We start from the raw sequence: 15,034 nt of genomic DNA, 5'->3' as shown, positions 1-15,034 counted from the left end.
AATGTTAAAAGAATAATGTATATGGAATCATATGTAAAGCACTATTAAAGTGGAATAGGGCAATTTTCTGTTATGTGAATGATGTGGTATTATAACTTTATATCCATCATTAATTGGTTTATTTCCTTAAATTCATCTCAGCTTTGTGAATAGTACGATTTCATGTATTTATATTTTGGTGTGTGAATAGTTTCATAATTTCATGTCATCAGGATAGTTTCGGTTTCATTTACATTAAATGAATAATATAGTTTCATTTTCAATCACAAGAAAATGATTTCATATCTTTTATATTAAAATAACGTATCATAATTGACCTTTGTTATTGCACAAAGAAAATATTTGTTGAACAGGTAAAGTGTAGCTATTGTTAGAGTGGGTAAAATCTAGCAATCATGTTTGTAAGACTTCTAAATACAATGTACATGCATTTTCTTTAAAATTCGGTGTTGTATATGAGTATCAGTATTTAGTGCAGGAGTAGACCATTTGCAAAAAGTGCTTTTCTCGTCTTAATTGTGCACCAGATCAAACTTTGATTGTGTAGCTAGGTGGTGAAGAATTGCATGTTAATGTAGGTTTGTATTGATGTTTGTTTTGATATACATTTTGCATAAATAGCAAATAAGTAAAGAATAATCTACAGTCATGGACAAAAGTTGAACACTCAATATAGATAAGCATAATATTATATACATTGTAAATATGTAGTAAAGAAGGAAGTTATTTTGATAATTGATCTTAATATGTTCACTAATCCAGAATCCACTCTATCTACCCTTAAGGCACCAACCCCATCATATTCATTTTTCAAAGATATACTAGAAAAATGCTAAGGCCCAAGCAGAGTATGACACTTTATATTTTGATCATGAAAAATGCATAGTTACAAATTCTCTTTTTTAACCAGACTCTCACTGAAAATTCAACTAAACCACCGGCTTCCCATCACAAATCCCCATGCTGATACTTTATGCATGCATTGGAATTAGAACAAAATGATTTATGGTTCTTTTATATGATTTTTCTAAATGGGTTAAAATAAAACAAACACATGCAAAACAATTATTTTATTACAGTAATTAAGTTGAATAAACAAATTGCTGAGCTTTTTTGATCAATAGGAATGTATCATTAAAAAAAAGATGGGGGGGTTGTATCACACCTGGTTCATATTTCTTTGAATCTTTAAATTTATTGTTGGTAGCAACCATAAATCCATGAAAATTGATACCCTGCAAGAAAATAAGTGAAAACAGAGTAGTAGCTGAACTGGCAGTGAGGCCAGGTGAATTTATGGTATGCAATGTATCCATCATGAATTGTGTATTATCCATTGTCTGCCTGTCAACAACTGCCATATTACCATGCTGGAGGCCATAGTTCTGATCCACTTGGGATCAAACTTGGAATGTAGGCTTGTATCATTAAGATCTTGGATGAGTTCAGTAATGAGCTAGATCTGTACATGCTAGTGAGATGATCTTACATCTGATTGTGTGAGTTTGACACCACTCTGGAAGTCATGTTTCTGATCTGATTATGATCAAACTTGGAATATATTATTATGTGATCTAGATCTCTCATGAGTTCAGTAATGAGCAAGGTTCAGTCATATTTACTATGTGATCTTGCACCTGATTGAGTGAGCTTGTAAACATTCTAATGACTTAATACAGTTATGAGTGACATTCTTGGATATTAATGACCTGATCTTGCATTTGATTGGCCAAGCTTGTCAGTGCTTTATAAAGTCAATTTCTGATCTTATCAATCTAGGGAAGTGGGGTATTATCACAATATTCATTGAGTTTTGTTATGAGTGAAATTGACATGACAATTTGATGGTCTTGCATCTGATAGACTGGCATTGTTACCAATGAAGAGACACTATTTCTCACAAACTTTTAATCAGACTTGCTAAATATTTTTTTAAAATAAGATTTTGGTCAAACTTGTTGAGTAGGGTTATAACATCAAGGCCCATGTTGAATGTGATAATGAGTGAGATCTAACATATCAATGATGTGACCTTGCACCTGTTTGCATTAGCTTGTCAATGATTCTAGCAACTGTATTTTTGATCATACTTGCTTAACAGATTTGTATCATCAAGGTGTTACATGAATTTGGTTTTCAGCAAGACCCCTGCTTATATGTATGAGGTAATCTAGTTTCTGATGACTGGGTTTGTTACCCCTCTGGAGAATGAATTTTGATATATTGCTCCAACTTGATACATTTTCTTGAATTATCACTGTATGGACAGATTCAGTTATAAGTGAAATCTGTGCATGTCAGTGAAATGATCTTACATCTGGATGGTAGAACTTATTACCTCTCTAGATTTAGAGATAGATATCTTATCCATTTCAATAAAATTTGGTAAATAGGTTTATATCAGTAAGATCTTGAATAAGTAAATCTGTGAATATTAATTATGGATTTATCTTTGGAAAGAAATTTTGTTAGACAGTAGTAAAACTGGTAAAAGCCGCATAATGTAAAGTTTTGGGGATAGTTTTCATGGGACAGTGTTCTTATAGTACCACATAAGCCTGCTTAGTGAACTGGTTAGTTACTGAGTTATGTAAGACTGGTGAACACTATCAGACTCACTTGGGTCTCTTGTTAAGTGAGAGCATACATTTTTCAGAGTATTAATTTTAAAGCTGAAATGGTGTTTTTTTTATAATGATCCTGATGTGAAATACAAGCAGATCTTCTTTGTGACTGATCTTCTTTGTGACTGTGCATTTTCTATTTCTTTTATCAGCTAACCAGACAATGTCAGAGAATCCAATATCACCTTATATGGAAGCCAGCAACTGTGAGTGTTCTTATGTTTGACTTATTAACTCTATTATGTCGGTCTTTGTTTAGGATAGGACTAACATCATCAGTCCTATATAATATATTTACCCTCTTGTATCAGGCATGCTAATGGTAGAAACCATAGACCCAGATCTGCTGTATGTATTGGAAGATCTGGGTCAATAATGCAGTTGGCATTCAGTGTGTCAGTTGTACATTGATAAATATCATATTCATTTCCCATTCATAAAAATTTAAAAAGTTCACCCTCAAGATAACACTGACAATGGGTGCCATAGAATATACTGCTTTATAATGAAGTACATTCTACGTTACTCTCTTATTATACTGATGCCCATGGAAGTCACGGTATACATTATAATCAAGTGCAAGAAACAGTACTTCCTCATTGTAATACTGTCCTAGGGAGCCATAGAGTATTCTGCCATGCTGTATGCCTGTTTTATAATGAAGTTGATGAAACTACTCCCTCATTATAGCACTGTCAGTGGGAGTCCTGGAGTTTACTACCTTATAGTGTGACCACCTTATAATGAAGTACGTGATACAGTATTCGCTCATTAAACACTGATCAAGGTAGTCTCAGACTATAAACTACTACAATGCCTACATCATGGTGATATGACTGAAATGTTTTTAAAGCAACATTAAAAATCCAAATCACACACACACACACACATACACACACACACACACATACACACACACACACACACACACACACACACACACACACACACATGCCATCCCCATTTAGGCTTCTGCATGCTGAAAAAAACAATACTGCTTGTGATCTTACTTCTTGCAAAACACTCCAATGGAGGTTGCAGAATTAGGGACACAATGATGTTAAGAAAACCCATTAAAAATGGCCTACTGTTTTGATACAAAAATAGTTACAGCTGTGTCAACCTTGTATCTGTTACAGATGACACAGAATATATGCCTCCAATATTCCCAAGCTTGGGTCCTTCACTGAGGACTGATAGCCTCCAGTCAAGTGGACAGGATCAAGTTCAAGTGCCAAGGAAGGCAAATACAGGGTCACATTCAAGAGAGACCCTTTCACAGAACTGGAACAACTCATTATAAAGGTATTCCTACACTAATTAAGCCAAACAGTTGTTATTGCATCCTTTTGTAGACCCTAAGAAAATTCATATTTTTTCTTGAATTTTTTCCTGATGGTTAGCTAACAGTGAAGAATGTTACTTATTTTCATCAAAGAGCAACATCAAAATGGGAACATGCAATAAATATTTATTGAGTTCATCTTCTTGTATAACAAAGTAAAAAGGTGTGATTTGACTGGTTCCAGATATGTCATTTGCACTAAAATCACTGGTGCAAATATTTCTGGAAACTACAACTGAACTTCAGCTCTTCTGATCATAAACCAGTAGAGCATATGGGATGGCCTGTTGTCTGTTGTGGATCTATTGGCACAAGTTTGTTGTCACTACTCCTAAACTACTTGGAGAAATGATTGGCATGAAAATTTGCACACACATTCATCCCACAGTCTAGCTGTCTTAAATGTATATGCTGTTGTTGTTGTTGTAGGGTTTAACACCATTTTTCAGCACACGATAGGCTATAGATGGCAGCCAGTATTAATGGTGGAGGAAGAACCCGGGAAAACCCCGGAAAGAACCACCGACCCACAAGAAGCTACTGGCAAGCTTTCTCACATACCCACATTGGCTGAATCCGAGACTCGAACCCACACAGACAGAGGTGAGATGGCAGTGATCCATAACGGACAGTGCTTTAGACCACTCAACCACCAGGGGCCCCTAAATGTATATGCTACTGCAACATCCAATATAGCCACCACATCAGCCATCTTGAACATCATGTTATTACCACTCCTCCTGAATGGATGGTCATATTAGCATAGGGTTTACACTGAAAAGCTATTTGAGATGTCCTGTTGTTCAAAATAAAAATGTTGCCAATGTGATATCCTTTATGGCCTTCATGCAGCCATCTTGAAAATCTTGTTCTTGTTCCTCCTGATGAATAGATAGTCATGCCCTAAATGAGCATGGTTCCCTTTAGACATCCACTATGACAACCACATTGACCATCTTTGACATCTTTTCACTACTTATCCTGAATGGATGGTCATATATTCATGTGGGTGTTACTAGAACACTTTCTGTGATGTCTAGTTGTACCTAAATGAAAATGGTGCTGATCCGACATCCAATATGGCCATATCACAATTCTTGTTATTGCTAATTCTCTTGAACAGAAAGTCATATCAGCATCTGTTTTTCACCAAAACACATCTTAAAATATTTAGTTGTTCCTAAATGACATTATGGCAGTCTGACATCCGATATGGTCACCAGAGCAAATGTCATTAGGTTTTTGTTGTTGTTACTCGTCCTGAACGCATATTTTCACCAGAATACTTCTGCTGGTGTCTAGTTGGTCTGAAATACGTTATATGTAAATCTGATATCCAATATGGCTGCCACAGTGGCCATGTTGAAGATTATATCATTATTCCACCAAGATAGAAAGTCATATAGACAGGAAAGTAGTGACATCAGACATTCAGTATGGCTATCATGGTAGCCATCTTGAAAATTTTCTTATTGCTACTTCTAAACGGAAAGTCATATCAAGATGGTGTTTTCACCAAAAGTGTTCCAGTGGTGTCTAGTTTGTCCTAAATAAAAATGGTGCCAATCTTTCATTCAGTATGGGTGCCACAGTGACTGATTTTAAGTCTTGTCACTCAAGAATATTAAAGATGGTTTCATCTTTCAGAATTTAGACAGAAGGAATAGTATTAAGATTTTAGTCTGTATCATTTGTTTTTTCACATTAATCATCAAAATGACCCACAATAATTTATACAGTAAGTTGACAATCACTTGCATGTAATTTTTACCATGTCATTTTAATTTGTTTAATATGGTGTGACCAGTCATGTATTTTCCATTTGTTTTCAGGGATAATATTCCTTACTTAATCGCACCAATGTTGACTGCATGCAAACGTTGTTCATTTATTTTCATGGTTCTGAGGAAATTACATTTTTGTAAGTACCTAAATCTGTTGATGATTTTTTTTTAAATCCACAAAATCAGCAAAGATTGGCAGAACATGAAAGTGGCTTCACAGTATTCTATGTGGTTACTCTTGTTACTGTGAATTCATTTTTTGGGATTGCACATTTTTGGCTTGGAGGGAAGCCTGTAACACCATTTTTTATAGCAAATATTGTTTGTTATTATTAATAATGGTAACAAACTATGGCTTTACTAAATAATTATTGAAGTATAGGTCCACTGGCCTGTTGGGTAAAATTTAAATTAAGGGATGCAACTCAAATTTAGGTAATTGATTAGACATTGTAGTATTTACCTCCCCATAAAATTAATTTACTGATGAGAGTACTTGAAAATTTTTTCACAGAGGGTTGTACTTGAAATATTTATGGAAAAGGCTTTTAAAAGGAAACAACATAACAGTGCCTCATATAATCCTCAGAATGTTGATGTAAACCCCCCCCATCTCTGTCTCTCCCTCTCTTTCTCTCTCTCTATATATACTATAGTAATCCCGCAAATATATGCCAGCCTTTTGCAGCAGGAAAGTGACATTATAACTCTAGAGATGGATCACACATATAATTAGTAATAATTACATATGAAAGGCATAGCTAATTTTTAAATATTAGATATTAGATATTTTAATTAAAACAATCCCATGAATGTTATAGAATGAAAGTATTACACATATAAAACTTATATTTTTGTTGTCTGTTGGACTAGTGGTTTTCATAATAGCTATTTAATCTTGTTACATGTCTGGCGTTGTTTTGTGGGAAGAACAGGTGAAGATAAGTAAATTTCTAAATCTGTTTGTCGTTCTGGCTACATACTTGTAGGACTGTTGTTGATAAGTTTATTTGAATCTTTCTGACATTAATAATCTAACTAGTGATCAAAGGAATCTACCTCTTTTCATTTGGTTGAGTTGTGAAGGCTTTTCCTTCAAAACTGAGAATGATGACATTTTGCACTTTTTTCAACAGCTTAATTACTTCTGTAGTTAATACACAAGAAGCTTGATGTTTACAAAGGAAGTCATCTTATCACATGGTCAACTGTATTGTTTTTTTTTCTTTCTGGTATATTTCATAATCTAACAGAGATATGTCACTATACTGTTGCAACAACACCAGCTCTAACAGAGCCTTAACCTATGTTGAACTCTATTCTGCATTTGATCAAGCCCAGGGGACATTCTTCTACCACAATCCTAAATGGAACATATCCCTGTATTTTGATCATGCTAAGAGGACAGAGTTACATACAGTGTCCCCCGGACAGCTCAAGCAAAGTGCTACTGAGTATATCCAGTTCCAGCTAGAAAACACAGACATCACATGCACTTGGTCAGTAAACCTGGCATGGCAGTCAGCCTAACCATTCCTGGATAATCCTTCACCTTGTATGGACTCTGATTCTGACTATAGTGACCATTCTCTTGATAGTCAGTACTTAGATTCCAATCTGTAGTATTATAGTTAGCACATGAGTGAATTTCTATTTAAAAAAATGGATGCCAATATTTGAACACTAGGTTCATGCATTATGTAAAGTATAATTCTTGAATGCTATTCTTGGCATGAAATCAGTTTTGTTTAAGCATACCAGACACTGTGGATATCTAGCACAGCATGATTACCACAGATTTGTTTGTCAGAATAGGGAGTGCACAAAAAATACAGAACATATAATGGGTGGGGGGAGTGTAGGAAATGAAAAGGGTCAACAAATTAACAGTTTTAAAGATGATGCAGATGACAGCATGTGAAGAATGAAACTATGAAAACTATGTACTACAACCTTTGATACTCAAACATTAGCTGGCTCTGGACCATGCACAGATAAGCCCTGCATAATCTATGACTGGTACTGGGTACAATGATCAGTTTTTATGGAATACCCAGTCTACTTTATCATAACCAGAGCATATCATCATGCCACAGACTACCAGCCCAGTACTGACATGATAGGACAGCCCACCTGAACCATTCTTGGACATTCCATAACTTCATGCAGATGACATAACTAGCTATAGTGATCATTCCCATGAAAACCATTACTGGAGTTATGCACAAGAAATGACCAATTTGAACTTTGTCTCCAGCGTCAGCACAGCCTTGTCCTGTACCATCTGCCGCCATGACTGATTATAGTGATCTGTCTTCCCAGTAAACTTAGTCCCAGTCCTAAAACTCAGACTGTGTCTGAAACTCAGTCTCTCCTTGTCCAGCCCAAGCTCTGTCACAGATGCACATCATAACTGGCACTGGATATTGTGAACCTTATTCCTCTACTATCCAGTCCAGGACACATGAAAACATTGCAGAATACCATCCAGCAGGTCATTTCTATCACCAATCCTGGCTCTGTCACAATTAAGTACTTGTTACAGTGACTTCTGATTTCAAGTACCAGACGTAAACCTTTTGGTGACATTAAAGTAAATTCCTGGAGATCACTTTGCCACAGCAAAGACAGACTTTACTCATCCACTTCACCAGCTCATTGCTACCCTTGCAGGAAGTTTCCTTGCCACCTTGCTCATACAAGTTCAGAAACAAGTTTTCACAAGCATATCAATAATACGTCTTCCATGCATTGACTGAATTAGTGTTGTTATCTTTCATTCTGCTCTCTCATTGGCTTTGTATCGAGTTAAAACATCCACTGATCTTTGAAGAGAAAATACACCAACCTTTTTCACAACAGTTTCCTCAATCTAATTGAATTGCTGAAGTTTTGCCCTGCTTTGAAAGCAAAGTCCTAGACCTAAATATCGTTAGGACATTATTTTTTCAAGAATAATATAGGTCATCTTTAACCCAGTTCTTTATGAGAATGCATGAGTTTTAATGTACTGTTGTCCCAGCTGTTGACAAAGACATTGCAGTCCTGGGAATGTTAAAGTTTCCTCTTTGCACAGAAAACCCATTTGACGTGCAGCAACCAGTTTTTACATTGTAGTTCCATTTTCCATGGCAATATTCTGCAGTTTGAACATAACCTATGCCACCTTTTTGTCCTAGAGTCAGTTTCACATATGGCTAATATAATCAGTAAGGAAGTTCAACACTCACTCTCTGATGTTAAAGCTGCTTTAGTTTAGTTTGCAGAAAGATGGGCATTCCTATCCATGTATGCACTACTAAAAGTACATCACTTGACCATTGTCGGGTCACACCATCTCCCAACCAGATGGAGGAGGCCAGATGACAGGCTGTCAAAGAAGTAAACCTATCACTGACCCAGTCAGCCAGGACAAAATTCAAAGAGAGAACATTCCATTTTGACAGTTTCTCTTCACTGCAAAGATTGGCATGCTTATGTTGTCCTTTTTCCAATGCCAGATGGAACAAGTCTTTACCCTTCACATATAATGTGAGACACACCTGCCCTGATGACCTTTTCTTCTTACTAAAATATACACTTCAATAATAAAAAGAGTGTTCAGTTTCATTCATAACACAATACTCCAGGTCTTTTCAGAATTATAGCATTCTCAACCAACACCTTCAGACATCCAGTGTGTGCAAGGATACCCTAAGATTGGTCCCCTACATCATTTGGGAGCAAGATCTTACAGGTCAAAAGTACCAAGTGAGCAATTCTTTGTTGCAAAGCACTTTGTTTTGTTCCTGTTCATGACAGATTCCCGTCTGATTCAATCCCACTTCTTCATCCCTCTAGGCATGGGGTTCTAAAAAACCCTTTGATTCTGACTTTGTTTCATATAGGTCACCTAGGTGGTTTTCTCACCATATGAAGAGTCATATCTTAGCTTGGGAATATCTTCATCTCTTAGATCTTCTCAATGTTGCCTTGAAATGCTAACTCTCTACTACTGGTTCATGACAGCATGCCAATCACTCATCTGCCCTCAGTGGCAGTTGAAACTTTGCCCATCAAACTGAGTGATCAAAATTTTTCAGATTATTGGAGGTATAAACTCAACAAATCAGAGTACCTTCCCTGGCTTTCAGTGGGTTTCTTGCTGGACCTCATGGACAGAATGGGTATCAGTATGTCTAACCATAGTTCCCACCTCCTAACCATCTTTCAAGTGAGTGGACTTTGGCCTCTTGGGGAGCTTTAAAACATTAGTCTGCTGGAGATAACAGGCATAGTGATTGCCTTTCAGACATGGCTCAAGATGCTGCCTGCTGCATGACCATGTGTAGGTCAGTATATCTTCTGATCCATTTTTGAGTGAAGCAATGTGTCTTTTATTTGTTTGATCTCTTCTGCTTTATTGTTACACAGAGTTAAGGGCCTTGGTGGTTAGCTTCGTTTCTTTACCAATAGAAGTTAAGCTGTATCATCCTATACTGTTTTCCTCCTGTCCATGATTTCCTCCCTTCCTTTCTACTCTGATTCAATGTGAAATCATTGTTTGTAATTAAATTTCACTTCCTTGCTAAAAGTTAGTGCCAAAGGTTTGTATGCCCAGACATATTCTTTAGAGGAGGGCATATACAGTGAAACCTCACTGCACACAAACCCTCCTAAATCCATGCCATTTTTGAGGTCCCAAATTTTTTATTCTTTATTTTAAATGAAACTGGAATTTATCTGCTTAGGGAAAACTGAAAAAACTTTTCTGCTCCTGATCTTACTGTCTTTTTTAAAAACAAAATTAACTTTATAAAGCTCAGACATGCTTAAAATGTTGCCAGGTAGCTGCCAGATCTCAGTCAGTAGGTCAGTCAATGGTCAGGAAATAGCCTGAAGCTATGCATGATGTAAAGGAAATACTAGCACCTGCACAGGCACAGCTTACAGCTAGTGTAAACATCAGTAGGATTTACACCTGTATGAACTGACAGCATTCAGAGTTAATTGTTTGTAATAAAGTATCAAGAGGGTGCAAAGCAATGGAGATTATATGTATCTGTCAATCATCTGTTTCCAATAAAGCATACCTTGCATACATCAATCAACTGCTTTTTGAGCTTGAATCAAGGCTCATGCACTTTCCTTAGATATTATTACCAACAAAGACCCAACATTTTGGAACAGTGCTCTGGTATTTGTTGTCTGGAAAAAATTATCAAATTATGTGAGTTTACCTGAAACAAAAATGCATATGATGAAACCAAATTTGGTGTAAATAAGTAAATGTCAACAGAACCTGGATCATTATATTAAACATGATGAAAACACAATTGATTGTACTTGTGGAATATAGCTGATAGTGTCTCATTTTACGTAAAGTTTGACAATCTCTGTAAACCAGAAACCCATCTAAACTGAGCATTTACTTGGTGTCATGGTATTGCTTTAGTTCTAAGAGATTTAACTGAAGTTTATGTCATCCAAGTTGACCATACCTTTATGTGGCTTATTAGCATGCCTCTTTCATTTGTCACAAAAGTTTTTAATTTGTCCACTAAATTTTGAGGAACTTACTGGTTTAAACCAGATCTGATAAGACACTTGATATTAAGAATGACCAGGTAAAATTAAATTTTCTTCATTTTCATTCAGTTTTGACAAAACATTGGCCCTGTTCTACTTAGAAATTTGAAATTACTTCTTGAGTGAAGGTTGTTCTAGGAGGGCATAAACCAATGTCCCCTTCAAATAAGTGAAACTTTGCCTTTTTCAGTATACTTGTTAAGCGATATTTGCTGATTTCATCTGTTGAATGCATTTTATTCTACAGCACAATCAAGAAATTCTGCATGTCACAACAAAGCAACAAGTCATAATGGTGGAGAGCAGGTCAGTGCCTAGCAGTTGGTGCTTTCATTAACAGGAGCTTCAGGAAATGTCACAGCCATCACCCTCATAAACATATTGGACGAAGACCCTTTAATAAATAGGGACACAAATTACATTATTATTTCAGCTCCAGACGATCATAACAAAAAGCCAATGGACAGTCAAAACCTGTTCATATCCCAAATGCTGAATTCTTATAGCCAGTCAGAACAAGTTCTGCAGGAATAAAAGATGGAAAATAGCTTACCACAGCAGAATGGGATGCATTGAAAATATGAGACTGAATCATATAGACAGAGCCTTTCTTTACATTCATAACCATCTTTGATGCAAGAGCAAACTATTCCACAGTAGATTAGATGTTTGGCATTGGAAATGTTCTTGACATAAAAGAATTATTTGTGACTATTTTCTCATTTAACGTAATTGTACAAGAACTACTTACATAATATTTTAATATTATGACTTGGTTTTTCCAAAATAAAAATGTATCATCAGATCTGACTAATAATAATCCTTAGCATCATTCTGAATGCCTGATGTTGATAATTTATTTTTATACAGCAGAGCATATATTGTCATGACATCAATCCATCCATCTGTTCAGCTATATGACCATCCATTTCTCCATCCGTTTCATATACCATGACCAAACTTTGTAAATGACTTACATTTGAGATAAGAGAGACATACTGAATTTGGGGTTAAGCAAAGTCAATTTGACTGAAAGAACAAAATGGAATGATGTCTTCTAATGTCTTTTGAGATCTGAGAAATTTTCTTGTTTTCCTCTGATTACATTCATCTGGAAGGTTCACAGACTTTATTTTTTTAGGCATTTCCAATTTACAAATGTGACTTCTTATTTAGTGCTTACATATGATACTGTCTATATCTTTAAGGTATTAAAGTGTAAGATAAAGTGCAGGTAGTTGTTAAAAAGGGATACAGATTGTCAATCAGTTGCCCATCAGATATTGACAAATATGAAAGGGAAATATTTTAGGGTGTGAATTTCAGTTTTAGGTGAGAAACTGAAATTGGAGGATGAGACTTTATGGCCTGCCCCAATTCCTCATTGACATTAGGAAGTTTTAGTAATTGTAGAAAAATGTTAGAGTTTTACAGATTTTAATGCTTTTAATAAAACAAAGTTCACTTTTAAGTTGAAGCTAAATCCAGTCATTAGTTATCATTGCCCCATGTTAATACGTATTACCTATATTTGAGTCTATTTTGTGGAACTTTGCCAGAGTTTTTAGCTGTATCATTTAGCATTTTAACTCCTGTGTATAATATATTCATGCACAACTAAAATTGCAGAATGTTCTTTTGATCTCTGTCACTGCCTGTTTCGTCAGAACATGAAAAATGGCAGATAACGTGTTGGATACAGAAAGACAAAACTGACTGATTTCTTGTAGTCTTCCAAAATAACCTTGCATCAGTCTTAACAGCACATGTATATGACTCCCATCATCTTCGATTTTCAGAATTCATTTAAAAAGGTAATTGTAAAAAAATGTATTAGTGATGGCTGTCAGAATAATTGAAGTATGGTCAGAAAGTCAAATGACCAATCATTGAATTATGATTTTTCATAATCAAATATAAAAGATCTTTTTTATTATGTGATTCACTTTTTGGGATGAAAACATTTTTAAATATGTGAATAACAACTTTTTGTTAAATGATAATTTAATTAATTAGGCTTATACATGATTTTTAATTCCTGCATAATTCTTTATAGAGCTACATGTATGTAGTGATATGCGTTTTTATTCCAACATATTTTGATCATACTTCCTAAATATTGTTAAGTAATATGGTTTAGGAAGTAATTAGATAAGTGACAAATGTACAGAGAACATAACTGACTCGTATACATCAATCAACAATTTAGATAATGTTGGAATGAGATCATCAACTAAATGAAGTCAGTCTCTCATTGGACATTTTGGTCAGTCCTAAACTCTCTAAATGTATCAAACAACCTGTCAAATTATGATGCCAGCTAAAGCCAATTAAAATTGACTTTCTTGAATAATTAACTCAAATTAAGAGCAGGTAAGATTTTCATCTTAAATAATTAACTCTGTTATTAATACATTATGATGTCAACAAATTGAGTTTATATCTGGCATTCAGAATTGAGTTTAAGAATGACTTCACTGATTAGTAATAATTTATATAATGTCACTGCTAGCCAATCAGAACTGACGTTGTGAAAATAGTTTCACTCCAAGGAATTAGACATCAGTGTTGACATATGTTATCATTCGATCAAAATACATGTGCTTTGTGTTCATTATCATGCTTTTAATTGAACCTGCTGCTGTCCTCAGACACTGCCTCAAGCCATTTTTTGCCATATCCCATGTATGATCTAGTTCTCTGGTGCCTCATATCATCGATCAAGATTTTTAAAGACTTATTTTCTCCTGCTAAGTTTGTAAAAAAAAAAACTTGGCTTGATTTCACCCTGAATTTTCAAATACTTCATGATCTGAGGTTGTCCATTCCTGTTCAGCATCTGGTATCAGTGTGGTTCTTGACTTGGGATTCTTCTGGTATCATATCAGGCCTTGGTATCACCCCAAATATTAGAATAGGGCGTATAGTAAGTCAGGAATCAAACTCCCTCAGGCAGCTTCAAGGATCAACCTAGCTCTAGAGTAGGGATTATGCTGGTAACACCTCAGTTCAGGCTTTGGGATCACCCTACCTCTGTAGAATGTTACGATTTTGTGTATAGTAAGGCAGGAATCAAACTGCTTTATGCCAAGGATGATTCTTGGACCCAATCCAAATTACATTATCTTCATATGATTAGCAACCAGATAAAAGTGAAATTTATTGCATATTTTCTTATTATTGATTTATTTTTGTATGTGATTTCAGAAAGGTTGTCCAAACTCAAGTTTAACCTCTGTGACACCTGTGGTTCATAATTTTTAGAATTTTATAATAATGTTTACCTTATTATGATATTGCAGGATTTGAGAGAGAGAGTTGATGTAACATAGCATTTTTATATTGATAATCACATAATATAAAACCTGTGTTCTAGAGTTGTGAGTTAATTAATGTCATGGAATGGTGTAAAGGTTGTTAATTAAATACATGTACTTGGGTTTCGTTTCTTTTTCTCTGTACAACGATACCCGAGGGTGATTATAATATGGTCTATGTATTTCGAAATCGTGAGTACGATTCGTCCTGTGCCACACGTGCAAGGTGCCTTTGATAAAGAATAACGAAAATTCTAAAGGTATAAATACGTTACTACATGTAAAGGACCTTTACAATACTAATGGTTTTGTCAGCAAGCGGCCTGCTAAAAGGATTTCGCACAACTCCAGCTGTAGGGGTAGGTAATGTTTTGGGTTTTAAGTGATAACTAGTGT

At 35.3% G+C, this 15,034-nt stretch overlaps 1 protein-coding gene across 1 annotated transcript in view; it reads left to right on the top strand.

Moving 5' to 3' along the window:
* Window positions 1-14,693, top strand: part of LOC149782106 (uncharacterized) — an 86,038-nt gene extending 71,345 nt beyond the window's left edge. The window contains exons 12-14 of the mRNA XM_089933546.1: window positions 2,777-2,830; window positions 3,764-3,929; window positions 11,569-14,693. Coding sequence (XP_089789672.1) covers window positions 2,777-2,830; window positions 3,764-3,927 — 218 coding nt within the window. The 3' untranslated portion in view covers window positions 3,928-3,929; window positions 11,569-14,693. The remainder of the gene's footprint in view (window positions 1-2,776; window positions 2,831-3,763; window positions 3,930-11,568) is intronic.
* The last annotated feature ends 341 nt before the right edge of the window (window positions 14,694-15,034 follow it).

This window comes from Sinohyriopsis cumingii, chromosome 15 (assembly GCF_028554795.1).
Source record: "Sinohyriopsis cumingii isolate HCF-2022 chromosome 15, ASM2855479v2, whole genome shotgun sequence".
Classification (NCBI taxonomy): Eukaryota; Metazoa; Mollusca; class Bivalvia; order Unionida; family Unionidae; genus Sinohyriopsis; species Sinohyriopsis cumingii.
Note: the sequence above shows the minus strand (reverse complement) of the source record. Positions and strands in the feature narration are given on the sequence as shown.